The sequence below is a fragment of the Plasmodium knowlesi genome (genome assembly GCF_000006355.2).
Source record: "Plasmodium knowlesi strain H genome assembly, chromosome: 6".
NCBI lineage: Eukaryota > Apicomplexa > Aconoidasida > Haemosporida > Plasmodiidae > Plasmodium > Plasmodium knowlesi.
This window is the reverse complement of record NC_011907.2, coordinates 370,303-386,690: the sequence shown is the minus strand read 5'-3', so window position 1 is coordinate 386,690 and position 16,388 is coordinate 370,303. Positions and strand designations below refer to the sequence as shown.

The window sequence follows — 16,388 nt, the reverse complement described above, 5'->3', positions numbered from 1 at the left end:
GGGCCACATTTTTGAATTGTGTGACAATTATTTGCCTGCGGGGGGGAAAGTAGCCCCCCCCCGAAAAAAAAAAAAAAAAAAAAAAAAGAAAAAGAAAATACATATAAATAGATATATTTATTTTTACATATCCTTGTAGCCTTCCCCACTTTGTCTAGCCTTTTTTTTTTTTTTTTTTTTTTTTTTTTTTTTTTTATCGAACAGTAAAACAACGCACCTTTCGAATTCATTCGCAGCTTTTTTTTTTTTTTTTTACTATTTTTAATTATATCCACTTGGTGGCAGTCACATGTAGAAGAGGAAGGCCCTCTTCTTATGCTCCAAGGAAATTTTCCTTATTTCGTTTGCACTCTTTTCTGCATCGCTAAGTGAAATGCTATGGTGACATCCCTCAAGAGGAGGGGTGGTTTCCTCGTGCTCTGAATCCCAGAGGGGAGGGAGGTGTCCCTTTTTAGGGGCTATCCCATGTGGTGGGCATTTTTCTTTTTCCTTGTACGAATCCGGGTCAGATTTTACAAATGGGTAAGAGGTTTTCCTTACCCAGGGGTTATCACTAGTATGTGTACGTTGCGTTTCATCCGTGAGGGGGGTTCTGCACTTGGAAGGCTCCATTCGGGTAACCATTTCTTCAGTCGACAATGGGGATGAATCACTGAGTCTGATTTGTTTACTTGGTTTGTTCTTCTTTTTTCTGTTTTTTTGTGTGAAGGGGGGGTTATTATCACACAGAGGAGCGGTTGCATTATCCCCTGTATGTTCTATTCTTGTTGTAGTCATCCCCCCCAAGTGGATAGGAGCCCTCTTGCCAACACTCATATCCCAACTGGTAGGCGCCTCTTTTTTTTTTAATGGCGATGAGACAAATTTCGCACTCTGCATAGGTTTCTCGGATGTAGGTGCTTCTCTCCATTTTGGTGAAATGCCCGAATGGTGAGCTCCTCCATGCGGGATTTCTTCTTGGGGGGTTAACATCGTTCCAATTGTGTCTGGGGATGTGGACCCCTTCTCATGTTTTAAAAGAACATCGATGTACTTCTCCCTCTTTGCTAAGATTTGGTCTGTCTCGATTGGATGTTCTTTGATTCCTTTGCCACCGCCGCTTCTGTTACCTTTATTCCCGTGCTTGTTTTCTTCATCAGGGAGGAGTACCCCACTGGGAGGCATATCGCAAGTGCCCCCTTTAACTGCGCCCATTTCGTCGTGTTTCTTCTTCCATTTTGTAGTCTGCGTCCCGTCATGCATATTTCCTTCAATCGTTCTTTCCTCATCCTGAGAGAGGACGACAGCACTACTTTTATCTTCAACATGTGATATTTCTTCCTTCTTCATATATGTAAGCAAGTCGTCTAACTTTTCTCTTTCTGTGGGATTTCCTATCCAACTGGATTTAGTTTCTACATCTTTTCCTTTGGCTACTTTCCCTTCTATTGCACCCCCTAAATGTGAACTTGCAACATGGGATGGTTTATCCGTTCCTTTGTTGTTTGTCCCTTCAGAATCCCTCTTATCCCCTCCCTTGGGGATCAGATCCTCGGCAATTTCTTTTATGAATATTAAGTCGTTATCTGTGTAAAGGCTGTAGAGTACGTTGTCTTTATGTATGAGATGGTTGGGAACCTTGAAAATGTTTGTAGTTGGTTGAGTACGAAGGGCCCCATGCGCCTTTCCACATGGGGTGTACTTCCTTTGTTTTACACCTTCGTTTGCACTTTGGTTATCCGACAGTCTGTGTACCTCATTGGCACAGTTGTACTGATATCTAATCTCGCTAACTCTTTTTGTAGTTCTTTTTCTCTTTAGCACTTCTACTTCCCCATCGCTCGAAATTCTATTCACGGCTGAGTCCTCGAAGTAGCTTTCCCATTTGGAGAAAAAGGGGCTCATGAACGTTATGTCCGTTTGGGTAGAGCTATTTTTGTATTTTCTCCCTTTTCGTTTTCTGCGCAAAAGTTTGTCCAACTGTAGGTAGAAGTTGTCGCTGGGGATGATTTTCTGCTTGTTTTGGAGAAGTTGGCACCTACATGTGGAGGGGGGGGATGAATGTTTAGGCGCCCATGTTGGGTTGTCGGGTCTATCTACTAACCGAATGAACACTTGCCGAGAGTTATTATTTTTTTTTTTTTTTTTTTTTTTTTTTTTTTTTTCCTTTCGCAAGTGCATTCCTCACCTGATGCTGAGATTCCTGTTCACCTTTTCATACTCTCCCTTGAGAGTTTTTATTTGTTTTCTAAGTTTTATATTTTCCACGACAAACCAGTCTTTCCCTACTGCGTCTTCGCCAGAGGGCTTACTGAACTCCGGGGAGGTCGTCCGACTCCCCGCGGGGTCTCCTTCCTCCGTTTGGGTTGTCTTGTTATCGACGCTCTTCAACATGGTCCTCTTGCTTTGTGGGAGATTTGCGGGTCTGCATTTGGTTTGATCAGTGTGGTAGTTGTCTGGTTATGTGCCCGTTACTGCCTCTCTCCCGCGCGTGGCAGAAAGAGAAAAAACTTACACTCACCAGAACAAGACGCTAAAGTGCGCGTAGTTGTAAAATTTGGACGAATGCCCTATTCGCCTGATCTACGGTGTTTGAAAAAAAAAAAAAAAAAAAAAAAAAAAAGTAATAAAATGTAATAAAATGTAATAAAATGTAATAAAATGTAGTAAAATGTAGTAAAATGTAGTAAAATGTAGTAAAATGTAAGGAGTTTAATTGAACCATGTAGATGAACCAAAAAATATATCCTGTTATATTGTCTTCGTTTTTCCAGATGGACAGATTGAACACGCCTGCGAATGTGCATGCGAAGGATCACACGGAGGGAAAAAAGAAAAAAGAGAAAAAATTGAGTAAATCAAAATGGACAACTCATACGAGGGGCACACACACCTTTGGCAAAATATATTCCTGCCGGTAACCCCAACCAAGAGGACCCTACATGCATGCACATTTAGGAAGAATCCCTCAAAGGGGGAGAGAAAAAAGGGATTTTGTGTCCTCCCAAAAAAGATGGAAAAATTATAAGGTCCTTATTTCGAAATGAATTCATGAAAACCTTATTGGTTGCAACTTTGATAGATAGAATAGGCTTGGTTGTAAATTTTAATTGGCATAATGCCTTGAGTGAAGACCTCCCTTAGACGGGGCGTGTGCGTACCTTTCAAGTGACGCCTATGAAGGACAGAATCAGCAAGGGTGAACTGATGAGGTGATGTGTTGGTTCGGTGATGTGTTGGTTCGGTGGTGTGATGGTCCGGTGATGTGTTGGTTCGGTGATGTGTTGGTTCGGTGATGTGTTGGTTCGGTGATGTGTTGGTCCTGTGAGGGCCTGCTAAAATGGGGAGATACCCAAATGGCAGTAAATAACTGCATCTTGCGTGACAAACCTCCTTTCAGACACCCCCGACGCGGCGGAGAAAGGGACAGTGGGCCCACGAGGCCCTTTTTCGCTTCTGTGTGATGGTCCTCATCTGCATTTTGAAGAAAGGCACAAAAGGGAATCACTTCACGTTCAAGTTACAATCCAAATGGCAGAACGTCTACATATTACACACCGTTAAGGCAAACTTTTTTTTTTTTTTTTTTTTTTCTTCATCACTGTGCCCATGCGTGAAGTTGGAATGTGAAGAGAAGTCTTCCCTTTTTTGGGGGGGGGGGGGGGGGGACAATTTTTGTTCTTTTTGAAAATTACGCCACCGGTGATAGGGCGACACCCCCCCGAGTAACATAGGAACGTATGTGTGATTGAATGGGGTATATACTACCACACGTTCATACTAAAAAAAAAAAAAAAAAAAATTTGCCAGGAGAAATTTGAACGCCATGTTCCGTGTGTCTAACTTCGCCTCGTTCGACTTTCAAATTGGTAATTGAAATTAAGGAAGTCATGCGATTAAAGTTTTTTCTTTGGAAATGTCCTTTTGGAGTGCACACAAAGGGGGGATGGACGGTTGACACGTTGACATGGTTGACGCGGTTGACGAGGTTAACGCGGCTAACGCGATTAACACGATTAACACGATTAACACGATTAACACGATTAACACGATTAACACGATTAACACGATTAACTGGGTTTACGCTGTTTGTGGCCCCCCTGCCACGACCCTCACGTCTCACGTGGAGGGTGTGTTGTCCGCGCCGGCACTGTTGGAGTCGGTTCTCTTCTTGCGGGCATTGCCAGTGAGGAACACAACAAAGACAAAGACGAGGAAAACAAGAAATATGAAAACGTGGAGAACATTCAACGACTCTTGTGTGATGCAGTGGGGGATGTTTTTGACATCGCAGATGTGTGGCTCCTCCATACAACAGGTAACCTTTTGTATTCCCTCAGAGTACACCTTCATGGCACTAGTCTCCTTAGGTTGATGATAGAAAAACTTCCTAATAATTCCTCTCTTCCTAACGACATATGTTTGTGTGTCGTACAGTTTGAAAGCCCCATATGCATGCACACTGCAGTTGCGAAGAGAAGGAAATTTGAGAAAAGGGACTTTAAAAAAAAACAAAAACTGATATTGACCCTCATCGTAAATAAGGTTTTTCTCATCTATATATTTTTCACTTGAATTTATGGTACACTGTAACTTTAGCCTAGCCTTAATCTGTTCCATAGATGGGTTCCACACATGTACCAAAACTCCGCATTTTTGTGTGTTCTGTTCATCACACTGATCTGAATACAGAATATTAATAATCCTTAGCTCGTTGAGAGTTTCTAACTGGAAGATGGTATCGTCGTATAGGGGTTCTGGTTCTTCCAGTGGCTCTTGTTCACTTTTCCCGTCATGCCTATTCTTTCCGTCATGTTCATTTTTTACAGAACTCACTGGAGAATCTACCACATGCATTACATGATCCTTCTCATGGTTAAACAAACTTATTGTGAATTCTGTTCGATCTTCTTTGTAGTATTCATACGCAATGAAATGTTCAATGTTGTTATCCTGGAAAAACTTAACTGTTCTTTTATCAAGAGTACTTTGGTTGTAATTTTTTTTTCTAAAAATGTAATGAGGGTACTTCCCATTTATAATGGGTAGCTTCGTAACCGTTTCTTCATTCCCTTTTGTCAGCTCCTGCGCTTTGTTCACATACGATTCCACTGTATTGGATATACAGTCTGCGTCTTCCATGCAAGATTCCCGTCTGGAAACAGTGTAGTCGTTATATCCAATAAGTCCACATGCAGAATCTGTATCATCAGCCACGTAGTTCTTAGGAATCAGTATAGATCTACTGAGGCAAGTAGAATCCGTATATGTACATTTATTCTCATCATTTTCGATGCACTCAAAGTTTAAAGATTTATTGTAAGAGCATCCATAATCTAATGTACCATACTTTATACCATATAATTCTTCAGGGTAAAATGGATACAATAGGTAATTATTATGCAATGTTGGTATGGAAACATTATCGAATGCAGAAGATGAATGTGTGATATAAATATACTTCTCATCAAAAAGCTCTATCGGTTTTGCAGATTCGCTAATAACATATCTATATGTTTTCTTTTCTAGATCTGCCTTATCACTATACAGTTGGAAATAGTCAGAAAATGTCTTCTTTTTTTTCATCACAGTAATGTTAAAAATAAGAAATATATTAACATCGTTTTTAAACTTGAACAGTGCATACATTGGGAGAACATGTCGCAGAGCCTTCTTCACAGATACTAGTCTCTCATATTTTTGATTACGGATTATTGTATCTCTATCGGGACACTCTAACACAGATTTTTGTGGTACTGCTTTGTATAGATCATTTATAGATTCATACGAATGTGGTAAATCGTAGCAGGAACAACAGAGGGAGAAGGGTCTGTCGTTGAATCCTTCGAATGTTGGTACTTTGATCTGTTCATGGATACTGAAGTCGTAACTCTCACATCTGTCTTTTCCCTTTTTATTTTGTTCATCTATGGTACCTATTCCTAATTCATAAAATTCCTTATAACTGAATATAGACTTTTGTGGGGCCAAGGTTTTGTATACCATTGGATAGGCCACAATAAATTTAGTTTGATGGAGCACTACGTAGAACTCCTCTTTCTTGTGTCTTACTAACAGCAGGATCTTTTGGTTGTTCCCGATTTTTACTTTGATATTCGTTTTGTATTCGCATTTTTCCTGCTCACTGCACTTGACCAACTCCTCCTTGAAACCGACTCCCTCGGGGGCCTCGCTGGGGGGGACCATCGTGCTCTGAGTGGGTGCGCACAGAAGGTGACAAACGTGGTAAATGTTACTAATGTGGGGAAAGTGGTGGCTTTGGAACCGCGAAGAACGGGAATCACCACGCAGGGCCGCTTCTACACATGCATCTACATGCGGATGCATTTACACGTGGATGCGCCTGTATGTGGATGCGCCTGTATGTGGATGCGCCTACATGTGGACGCACCTACGATCACCTCCAGCCGCCACTCTGTCGTACGCTTCTATCTTAGGTGTACTCCTCCGCGTGAATCTATACACCTTTGCGCATGTGTCTGTGTTCGTGTGTGCACGTTTTTTTTTCCTCCTCTTGGGGGTAGGTAGGGATCGGAGACTTCCTTACTTCGCTTCACCACTTCGGACGCCGCCTCTTCCGTGCGTACGCTCGTGCGGGTGGAACAAACGTGCTTTGTATGGAGGAAAAATACGAGCACTTTTGTTTTGTCTAGCTTCTTTCGTATAGTATCATTTCGTTTTGTATTTTTTTTTTTTTTTTTTTTTTTTTTTCCCCTTTTGCTAAAATGGGCAGATGCAGATGCGCTGTCTGCACATCTGCCGCAATTTTACTCGAACTCATGGAGGTGCATTTTTTTTTTTTTTTTTTTTTTTCGCTTTTCTGTGTGTCTTCTTCCTTTGATGCTATGGCTTGAGGTTTGATCCATTTGGCTTGCGTTTCTGCGGAAGGGGGGGGGGGGAGGGGAATTTCCTTTCCTTGTCGTAAGGTTTATATTTTCTCGTGCGGTTGGATTTTCTTGTGGTGACATACACACACATGTGTTTGTTTGTTTGTTCGTTTGTTTAGTTTGTTTTTCTTTTCCTCTTCATTTCCTGTCGTAGGAGAAGGAGGATGCCTGTCCATCTGGACGTACAAATCCGGAGGGAACAGATTTGCCCCATCACAGCGCAAGGATTAAGTGAGGCATCGTCAATTTGCCTATTTCTACGCAGCGTGGGAGTATCTGCCGTCGCCTCTTCAAATTTTCATCTCCATTTGTGAAGGTGTTGAGTCCATGCATCTGTTATTCTCCATCTTCCACCAAGTGGAAAATAAAGAACAGTATAAATACCCAGGATATGAGTGAGAAGGATTTTTATCAAGTTAGGTCTAATGTGTTAGGAGGCTCCCATAGAAAGGGGAAGGGGTGGAGGGGGGGGGGAAATGGAGAAATAGGGGCGACAAGAAAGGAGGCGTGTGCAGCGAGAGGGTTCATTCACGACTAGCGGCTCTGGTTACCATGTGCACGTGTCGTCAATCGGACAGGTCGAATCAAATGACTACTTCATATCAACTCTTTTCCATTTTCAGAATTTGGAAGGACACATTGAGGAGTCCAGGCGAAGGGTATGTTTGCCACTGGGCTGAAGCGTCACCTCGCGGGGCACTTCTTTCTATACAATACTAATCCATACACAGCTGACCATGCACGACACATTTTCTCCCCTCTTCTGTATCTTCCATACTCATCCAAGATTGAGGAGAAGGAAAAACTTCTAGCAGCGGAAAAAGGTTAGGAAAAAAGAAGAAAAAAAAAAAGGGTCCAAACTTTTTAATGGGGCATCGGTGAGGTGGTGCCTTTGGAACGTTCGGTTCGAAGCAAGAGAAGCATCCCTTTCACCATTTGGAAGGAATTCCATTTTTATGTCTTTCCTTGTAAAAGGCAAATATGCCCACTGATGGAACTGTTCCCGTGGTGCTTATCGCCGGTCTGCCATCCTATCAGGTGGAGACGCGAATGCGTCGGGAGATGCACAGCCCTCGCCCTGTTACTACGGCTACTCCAGCTTAGTGGTTCCATCAGACCACAGTTCCAACGATGGCTCCGCCTCAAGGTAAACATTATTAGGAGTGAGCTATATTTGTGCACGTGTGTAGGTGCAGCACATAATGTTTGAAAATGAGTGTCTGTTTCTTTGTGACTTGAGCGTTGGCACCGCTTGGTGGAGGAAGACATTGGTACTCTATTTGGCCCACCACTGCAGCGACAACGTGAAGAAGTTCCTGAACCTGCACGAAGATGAAGAAATGGAAAATATAAAAAAGAGACTAAGGGAGAGAAAGGGCAAGGGGGGGAAGACGACCACTCGGAGTGGACGGACTGGCTCGACCAATGACGGACGAACCTCCCGTGGAGGTACCCAAACGAATAGGTGTACAATCATGACGAAGGAAAGCAAGCCATCTGGAAGCAGAAGGGGAAAAGGAAACATAAGAGAGCTGATCAATTTGGAAAAAGAAATAATTGTTACAAGAACCCTGATGCAGAAAAAAAAGTCGAGGCTAGACGATATTTACAACTATACAAGTAGAAGAGAGAAGGTGATAAAAAACCTTAATTTGAGCATGAGCAAAGAAGCATCCTTTTTGCAGAACTCCCTGGTGGATATGTTTAAGCGAACTGAGGAGCTCATTCGGGTAGGCCTTCCCGCGAACGTGTAGAGGTGCGCGGACACGCTGCAGTTATCCTCTACACAACGCCAAAGCACATGTTATGGATAGCCAAGGCGAGAGACACCGCACACATACCCATTCATAACCTAACCTGCTCCCATGGTACAGAAATTTGCCGAAGTACGAGCGAGGAAAAAGAAGAAAAAAAAACAAGTGCAGCTTCTGAACATCGAGATGAGCAAACTGGAGGTGGAATTTGAGAAGAAGGAGGAGAAGATAAAGGAGATGGACAAGTATAAGAGTTTCCTGAACAAGCTGGCCAGCATGGAGGGGGAGGCGACAGAAGTGGGGGATGTGATAAACGTGGGGGATGTGATAAACGTGGGGGATGTGATAAACGTGGGGGATGTGATAAACGTGGGGGATGTGATAAACGGGGGGGATGCGGCTCACTTTTCCCAAAGGATGGCTAAATATACAAACAACTCACAACTGCTTATAGACAATTTCAACCTGTTGGAGGAACGCCACCTGCAGCTGATTGACGACACACAGAACGCTGAGTACGAGTTGGAGGAGTATGAGAAAAAACTGGGGGATAAAAAAAAGGAATTCCTGACAAAAAGCAATGAAGTGAAGAAAAAAATACTTCAAATGGAAAACTACATCAAAGAGCACATGGACCAAATCGAGCAGTACGAAAATGCCATTAAAAATAATAACAGTCAAATATCTTTCGACAAGATCAGTAGTAAAATTGACTTCATCTGTACTCACTTCAATTACGAAATTAATACAAACGAAGTTATGAAAAAATTGCAAATTATGGAAAATAACATGTACTCGTACATTTCCACTTTGACGAAATATACGGGTGGGTGTGTGGAGGTTCCCGGGGTGTGTCAAAGGAATGTATGCGCCGCTTTATCGTGCGTTATTTCCCAATGTGCCGCTTTACATTGTTATGCCTCCCCCCCTCCCTTGTAGAGGAAAATAGCCAACTCGTGTACGAGTATCAGCGGGAGCGCGAGCAGGAGAGGCGAAAACAAATGCGCTTCGAAATTAACCTCGACAGAAAGGGGAACAACCAAAGCAAGCTGGTCAAAAATACGAAGAGTGCGAACAAAAATTTTGGAGCCAACCAGAAAGAGGTACGTAGTGAGGGTGTATTACTAGGAGGAAAATACACATAAATGAGAGAGGCACATTGGCTCCCCGTTGGTACCATTGCCAGGAGGCCATTTTGGGACGAATTTTTTTTTTTCCAAATGGCTATCCCTAGTTAGCAGAATTTCGTTCCATTCGTATAGTATAGCATAAGTAACCTCCTACTTGGGGAGGTATCCAATTGCGTCACGCACGTATGCATATAGATACACATAATAGTGGCATCCCACACAGCTAATAATGTGCGTACTTTTTAGATGTTCCTCACGGAGCACGAGGGTTAGAACCATTATCTGCATGCCTCCTTCTTCATCTTCTTCTTGATCTGCTTCGTCATCGTCTTCTCCATCTGCTACTGCTCCTTCCTTCTCTCACCGCAACCTCGCGCAGAAAAAGGAGAAACGGGAAAAGCGGGAAAACATTTACACGCTCTTCGAGAAGGACCTCTTCAAGTGAGCAGCCTTCGGCGGAATTACTCTCCCCTTTGCATTGCAGGTTCGAAACGGAAACAAACGTTTGGGTAGTGGGATCCCTCCCTCTTTGTGATTAGTCATCATCCCATACCGCAACCCGCAAAGGACGACGTATACAACACCCCCCACTCACAACAGGACAAGCGATTCTGATCACGTATGACCACCGAACCATGGACAGACAAAACCAAAAAAGAAACTTCAAAATTTTGTTTGAGAGAAGAATTATATTATCCCCCGATGGAGAAAAGCACACGGACAAGTCTATAAATGGATTCTATGGAGTGTGCCTGATATTGCTTTCCCTGTGTATGGTGTGCTTCTCGAGTTTTTTCTTTTTTTTTCCTATGCATCCATACGCCGCATACTATTACATCGTCAGTGTTGGCTCCATCCCCGTCTATATTTTGTATAAGTACTTCACGTGGATTTCTTTGCAATTGTTTCAGTACTCCTGATGGGGGGGGTACATCAGCTAGCCAAGCAGGCATGGCTACTTTTCGTGGCTACGCTGCATTCGTCTGTACGATGTTTCTTCTGTGCTCCACGTAGACCTGCGCAGTGTGTATGAAAATTATAAAAACGAATTATTTTCGATGAGAAAAGATACGCTCATGCTAGTTCTAACGCAGTAGCAGACCGAGCAGACCGCCCTACCTGACATATGGGATTGAACTCATTATTCTCGAAGAAGTTAATACTTTTGATAATTTTTTTATCAAACAAATCGAGGGCTGCGCAGGGAATTCGTATAAAAGGGGGGTAAATAAAAAAGGGAAAAAATTATTAACGCGAATAAAAGCATAGGATAATGTTGCATGTGTCTGATTTGCTCACAGTGGAGCAAAAAAAAAAAAAAAATATTCACGTGTTTTTTTTTTTTTTTTTTTTTTTTTTCCCTACTATCGCATGATATCAACTCCCAATCCTTGGTCAAATTTTCGTTCGTCATGGAGGTCGTCTCGTGGTCCTTCACCAAGTCGAAGGAAATTTCAAAAGTTTTATCTGCAAGTGTATTATATGTGTTTATGTATGAGTCGGGGGAGGCCTAATGCAGCTGTGTTTTTTATTTTCATCTATTAGGAGTACATCTCGTTTGCAGCAAGAGCCAAGTGTACAGCGCGGAGCATGTGTACACTGCTAGAAATGAGAGGCACACGAACCTGTGGCGTACGCCTCGCACATCTGCATCTCGATGTACGTGAATAGGTCCCACACGAGCTCCTCAAAAGCAGGGTAGTTGATCTGTTTCCTGCTTGATTGGTAAAGTTGTTCGAATTCGATCGTATAAATCTTCAATACCTCATTTTTTAAATTCTTCAAGCTGATACGATACTTATATAGGCTCCTGTTTGCGATGAATTTCTTGATTGGATAGAGAGCCTGTAGGGGAAGAAGAGAGGTGGGAGTAGTCACAGCCCTGCACATTGTTATCGTAGCGGTGGTGGTTGCCATAGTGGTGGAGAGGGGTTCACATCGATCCTGATTTGGTATTCCCTCCCTCCTGCGCTGTGGCATTTTCCTTGAGTGACTTGTCTTTCCATGTTTCAGCGCTTAACCTGTTGTATGTACTCCTCCACTTGTTTATTTGCGCAGTGCCTACATAGGGAGGGGTTGTGTATGTGTTTTGTGAAGGCGAACATATCTACACAGATAGGCAGTGCAGAAGGGAAGAACAGTGTAAGAGTGTAAGTGTGACGAATTGACTCAAGATAACACGTACAAACTGTACGTGCACGTATTCACTTTTATGCCACTTGGCTAGTTAGCTTGCCGTTCATGAGTGTTTCTCTTCCTTACGGGGGGATATACATAAATTCACAGGGGGACACCCACCCGACGTGTGGTTCCTTTCTCCCCGATCGTGGAGTGTGCTTTGTTCGACTAATCGTTGCCTTAACCCGATTTTCCCTCTATACCCCGTTCCGATTTTTTGCCTTTTTTTTTTTTGCCTTATTTTTTGCCCTCACATTCGATTATTATTTCGTGCCTTACCATACGAGAGTGTTGAATTTTCTTTTTTTTTCAAAGTGTTCTGCAGGGAGGAAAAAAGTAAAAAAATAAATAAACGTTCATAGGTAGTTGTACAGGTAGGTGTAGAGGCATATGCAGATATACGTATGCGAAGAATGCGAACAAAATCACTTTGCTCGTTGGGTACTTTCCCCACCTGAGGAATAAATATTCATTATGTAAAGAATCAGATGCGTAAAGGCTTCGATAAATTCCATTAAGTAGGCTTCCATTTTGTTTCCTATTTTTTTTTTTTGTTTTTTTTGTTTTTCCCGCTTGTTATGAAGAATGGAGGTAAGATGTGAGTCGCCCTAGGCGCTCTGCGCAAAGGGAAAGAACGGATGGGAAATCGACGAATGAAATAATGGACGGATTGTCGAACGAACGGGCGCAATCTTCTACGCCAATGCCACTTGCATATATGCGTGCTTGGTAGCAGGATGAGAGGACATACACCTAATAAGTGCGCTCGAGGGGGGGGGATCGTAATGCACATTCGGGGGTATGTGGTTGGTAGGTGCCCCCCTCTTGATTTCTGTGACCTGCCATAACCTTCACCAACCCGCTCTTACCTACTCACTTGCAATATCACACCTTTATACTCCTCGAAGGGCCAACGGAGCTTACAAAAGGTGAACGTATACAAGCGCCTGCCATACCTTTACCTGGGCATGTTTTTCATCGGGGGGCTACTGGAGGTGGTTTTCTGTTCCACCAACTTTTATCAAATATATAACATCGGTAAGTGCAATATTGACCATGTCGAGTAGTGTGTTTACTTAATCTTTTTTTTTTTTTTTTTTTTTTTTTTTTTTTTTTTGTGCATTTTTGAGCATGTAACATTTTTTCCATGTGCATTTCCCGTTATGCCTCTTCGCCCTCGTTAACATAGTCACGCGGGTTGTACAGTTGTGATGTCTGTACAGTTATTTTCTTTTATTATTATATTTTTTCTTTACATTCCATTTTTGCGGGCTTACGCTATGTGGATGAATGTGCATAAAGAAGCCTGGCCATTTGTCGACCGCAATTTTGTCTTGCCACGGTGCATACTCAGTGTATGACAAGTACACTCGATTTGGTCCAGTGTCACGACGTTTTGTCCATTCCGTTTTCGTCTTTTCATTCTTACCTTTTTTCCCCACTCCCCTTCACGTCTGCCGTTCCTTTCGCCCTTTTCCTAAACACCCAAGGCGAAAGTGAAAAAAAATCGGACGAGGACGTATCGGAACTCATGAAGAGATACGAGCTCAGACAGAAGATTAAAGAAAGTGAGGCAGCCCCATATTGTGTGAACAGTTTGCCATGAGCATTTTGTCCACCTCTCCCTGATATTCCCTTTTGTGATGGAAGCGGCAAGCTGTGTTTTTCCAGTCCTCTGATTATGTTATGGCCACGTTGAAACGTGCCCACTGCTTACAACTGACCAATTGTGTATTATTATTTTTTTTTTTTTTTTTTTTCACCCATCCCCAGAGGCTACTCAAATTTCGGAAGAATAAACTACAAAGGTGCGAAGGGGCGAAGTTGTATGCATGCACAAGAGAACCAACTTTTTAGTACACCAGCGTGTTAGTGACGGACCCTTCCCCACGGTTTTGACCCTCCTCGCTAAGATGGTCAGCCCGTTGTATTACCTCCTCGGGGGGGCGCTGTATACAATTTTCTGGTGCAGCATTTCTTGCTGCTATTGCATATACCGAGTTATGTACTTTTCATTAACCAGTTACCTAGCCTATAAGTATGGCCAGTCCGTTTATTTTGGAGCAGGGGCAGCCATGTGAAGCACCTGTGTTGAGGAGCGTTGTTGGGTGGCTAAGCGGAGCAACCTTGCGAAGCAACCGTATGAAGAAACCATGTTGGGTAACCGAGATTAATTTACTTTACGCTCCCGCCGGGGCATGACATATGGAGACACATAGTTGATTAAAAGTGAAAATAGCCAAAATTGGTTTACGCGTTTTTTTTCGCATGACCGGTTCATATATTTTTTTATTTATTTTTATTTATTTTATTTTTTTTTTTTTCACGACAGCAAATTAATGCGCGTGTGCAACTTTTTTCCATTTCCCCACTTGGGATATTTTTTTACCCCTGCACATAAGAGGGGTCATGCCCTTATGGAGGAGTAAATGTTTCCGTTATTTTGCCAACTGGTGGGACTTCCATGTAACGTATGGCACATACCGGTGCGGCCGCTCCGTAGCTACCCTTTGCGTACAATTAGCACCACGCAAGGTGCCTCTCCGGAAATGGCCACATCGGGGAAAATATACCCCAACGGGGGAAAAATTTACAAACCAAAGTGTGCATCACGCAGGGGACTAGAGCAGAAGTTACATATCGGCATTTCCACAATGACAAGCTTACACCTGCAAGGGCGTCATTCCCGGAGCTCCGCGAGGATCTCCTTAATCTGATGATAGTACTCCCGAGCCGCCTGCTGTGGATTACCGCTTTTCGTTATTGCGCGCCCAACATTGATGAGCAGTCTCTCATAATTTTTGGAGTAACCATTACATAAAGTTTTTCGCAAGTCTCCCTTCTGAGCACCTACCCCTGGTGCTAAGATGTAGCAGTCAGGGAAGAGCTCTCTTATTTTTTTCATTTCATCATAGCAGTTCGCGCCCACAACGAAGCCAACAAATTCACCATTTTCTTCCAAATGTAACTGTTTGGCCATTTTCTGTGCCTCATCTGCAATTACTACATACGCTTCTTTACCATCGAGGGAAAGTCTATTTTGAAATATGTGCGAATCTGGGTTGGTCGTTTTAATTAGTACGAAGGTACTATAATGTCGTTTGCATTCTTCGTCAAGGCAGATATCTCGTAGCATATGGGTACCCATGTAAATGTTAGCTGTACACGAATCACTCCTCAAGTAGTGAAATATGAATTTGCTGTAGTGCTTCACTGTGTTTCCAATGTCATTCATTTTTATGTCAAGGATGGTTGGCACGTCAAGGTAGTGCAAATAATCGAATACGTTCTTTAAGACGTCTACTCCGAGGGAACCATATGGGAGGTAAAAGGCGAAATTCATTTTGTATGACAAGGCGTATTGCTTCGTCTCATTGATTATGTAAAAGCAGAAATGATTGAAGAAGTAAAAAAATTCGTCCTTTTCTTGTACCTCCTTTGGTGGGTTTTCTGCGAGTAGCATTGTTCCCCCCACCTGTGGGGTAAACAATCCACCCTGGCTACTACTACCATGATTGCTTAGGTTTTTTTTGATACTCTGGTAACCATTTTGCTTCTCACTTTGCATGAAGGACTTTATGTCAGCTTCATCCGGGTCCAGCCCGATGCACAGGCATGTATTAACTTCGTCCCTCCTCTTTTGTAGTTTTGTTTTCAAATTCATCTTGGCGGCGTTATTTGGTCAAATGTTATGTCATCAGTACGTTGTTTAGGATAAATAGGGGCGGCCTTTTCCCTGTGAGGAAGTTCGTCATATTTCGAAGCAACTGTGGAACATCCTCGATTGCTAACTTCTTTTTTTATTTTTTTTTTTTCTTTTTCCGAAAATTGCGCACAAGATACCTTTTAGCCGAAATAATATGAACAACTTGAACAACGTGAACGGGTGAAGGCGCGCCGTTGAAAATCGCCTGAACAGGTCATTTTTTTTTTTTTTTTTTTTTTTTTTTTTTCTTTACGCACAAATTATGCACAACGGTGTTTTTTTTTTTGAAAAATATGAACTATGTGAACAAGTTAGCTGTGCGATTGAAAATCGTCTGAACAGGTCACCTTTTTTTTTCTTTCTTTTTTTTTTTTTTTTTCCTATTTGACAAAATGGCTTGCTGGTGAAATATCTTACAGGGAAATTGCAACATACTGGGGAGGATCACCGAATGGGTGGAAATGCAAGGAATGAACTTACGGAAATGATCTGATTTCTTCGCGCATCATCCTCATGTGTCTTCCCAAACGGCACATTCACGCATTACGCTGTGCAGACAAATGTGGAGGTAACTTTACGAAAGGACACGTGTAGACGGCCGATGATCAAACCGAATGTTCATTGTGAGAATAAGAACCAAGGATGGATCTCTTGGCAGGGGCAAAGCTTACCGTGTTGGATAGAGTCGCGTAACCTTGACAGCGTCATGGAAAGGGGGGGAAAGGACAAAACA

At 42.6% G+C, this 16,388-nt stretch overlaps 7 protein-coding genes across 7 annotated transcripts; 3 read left to right on the top strand and 4 right to left on the bottom strand.

Annotated features, from left to right (window-relative positions):
• Positions 1–285: 285 nt before the first annotated feature.
• On the bottom strand, positions 286–2,373 carry PKNH_0608300 (conserved Plasmodium protein, unknown function; the record flags this gene model as incomplete). Its single annotated transcript, XM_002261719.1, has 2 exons — positions 286–2,017; positions 2,168–2,373. 2 exons carry the CDS (start codon positions 2,371–2,373, stop codon positions 286–288), a joined length of 1,938 nt encoding a protein of 645 aa, XP_002261755.1.
• A 1,725-nt stretch (positions 2,374–4,098) lies between these two features.
• Positions 4,099–6,186, bottom strand: PKNH_0608200 (conserved Plasmodium protein, unknown function; the record flags this gene model as incomplete). The annotated part of the gene is made up of 1 exon (XM_002261718.1): positions 4,099–6,186. One exon carries the CDS (start codon positions 6,184–6,186, stop codon positions 4,099–4,101), a length of 2,088 nt encoding a protein of 695 aa, XP_002261754.1.
• A 1,092-nt stretch (positions 6,187–7,278) lies between these two features.
• On the top strand, positions 7,279–10,216 carry PKNH_0608100 (conserved protein, unknown function; the record flags this gene model as incomplete). Its single annotated transcript, XM_002261717.2, has 8 exons — positions 7,279–7,302; positions 7,511–7,546; positions 7,675–7,711; positions 7,926–8,034; positions 8,185–8,617; positions 8,762–9,467; positions 9,581–9,744; positions 10,151–10,216. The coding sequence occupies 8 exons, from the start codon at positions 7,279–7,281 to the stop codon at positions 10,214–10,216; spliced, it is 1,575 nt and encodes a 524-aa protein (XP_002261753.2).
• Positions 10,217–10,406: 190 nt separating this feature from the next.
• PKNH_0608000 (conserved Plasmodium protein, unknown function) lies at positions 10,407–10,691 on the top strand (the record flags this gene model as incomplete). The annotated part of the gene is made up of 1 exon (XM_002261716.1): positions 10,407–10,691. One exon carries the CDS (start codon positions 10,407–10,409, stop codon positions 10,689–10,691), a length of 285 nt encoding a protein of 94 aa, XP_002261752.1.
• A 48-nt stretch (positions 10,692–10,739) lies between these two features.
• On the bottom strand, positions 10,740–12,479 carry PKNH_0607900 (HORMA domain protein, putative; the record flags this gene model as incomplete). The annotated part of the gene is made up of 7 exons (XM_002261715.2): positions 10,740–10,787; positions 10,891–10,967; positions 11,137–11,238; positions 11,397–11,616; positions 11,793–11,832; positions 12,229–12,268; positions 12,404–12,479. 7 exons carry the CDS (start codon positions 12,477–12,479, stop codon positions 10,740–10,742), a joined length of 603 nt encoding a protein of 200 aa, XP_002261751.2.
• Positions 12,480–12,534: 55 nt separating this feature from the next.
• Positions 12,535–13,748, top strand: PKNH_0607800 (uncharacterized protein; the record flags this gene model as incomplete). The annotated part of the gene is made up of 4 exons (XM_002261714.1): positions 12,535–12,540; positions 12,858–12,987; positions 13,440–13,517; positions 13,723–13,748. 4 exons carry the CDS (start codon positions 12,535–12,537, stop codon positions 13,746–13,748), a joined length of 240 nt encoding a protein of 79 aa, XP_002261750.1.
• Positions 13,749–14,629: 881 nt separating this feature from the next.
• PKNH_0607700 (orotidine 5'-phosphate decarboxylase, putative) lies at positions 14,630–15,613 on the bottom strand (the record flags this gene model as incomplete). Its single annotated transcript, XM_002261713.1, has 1 exon — positions 14,630–15,613. One exon carries the CDS (start codon positions 15,611–15,613, stop codon positions 14,630–14,632), a length of 984 nt encoding a protein of 327 aa, XP_002261749.1.
• Between the last annotated feature and the right edge of the window lie 775 nt (positions 15,614–16,388).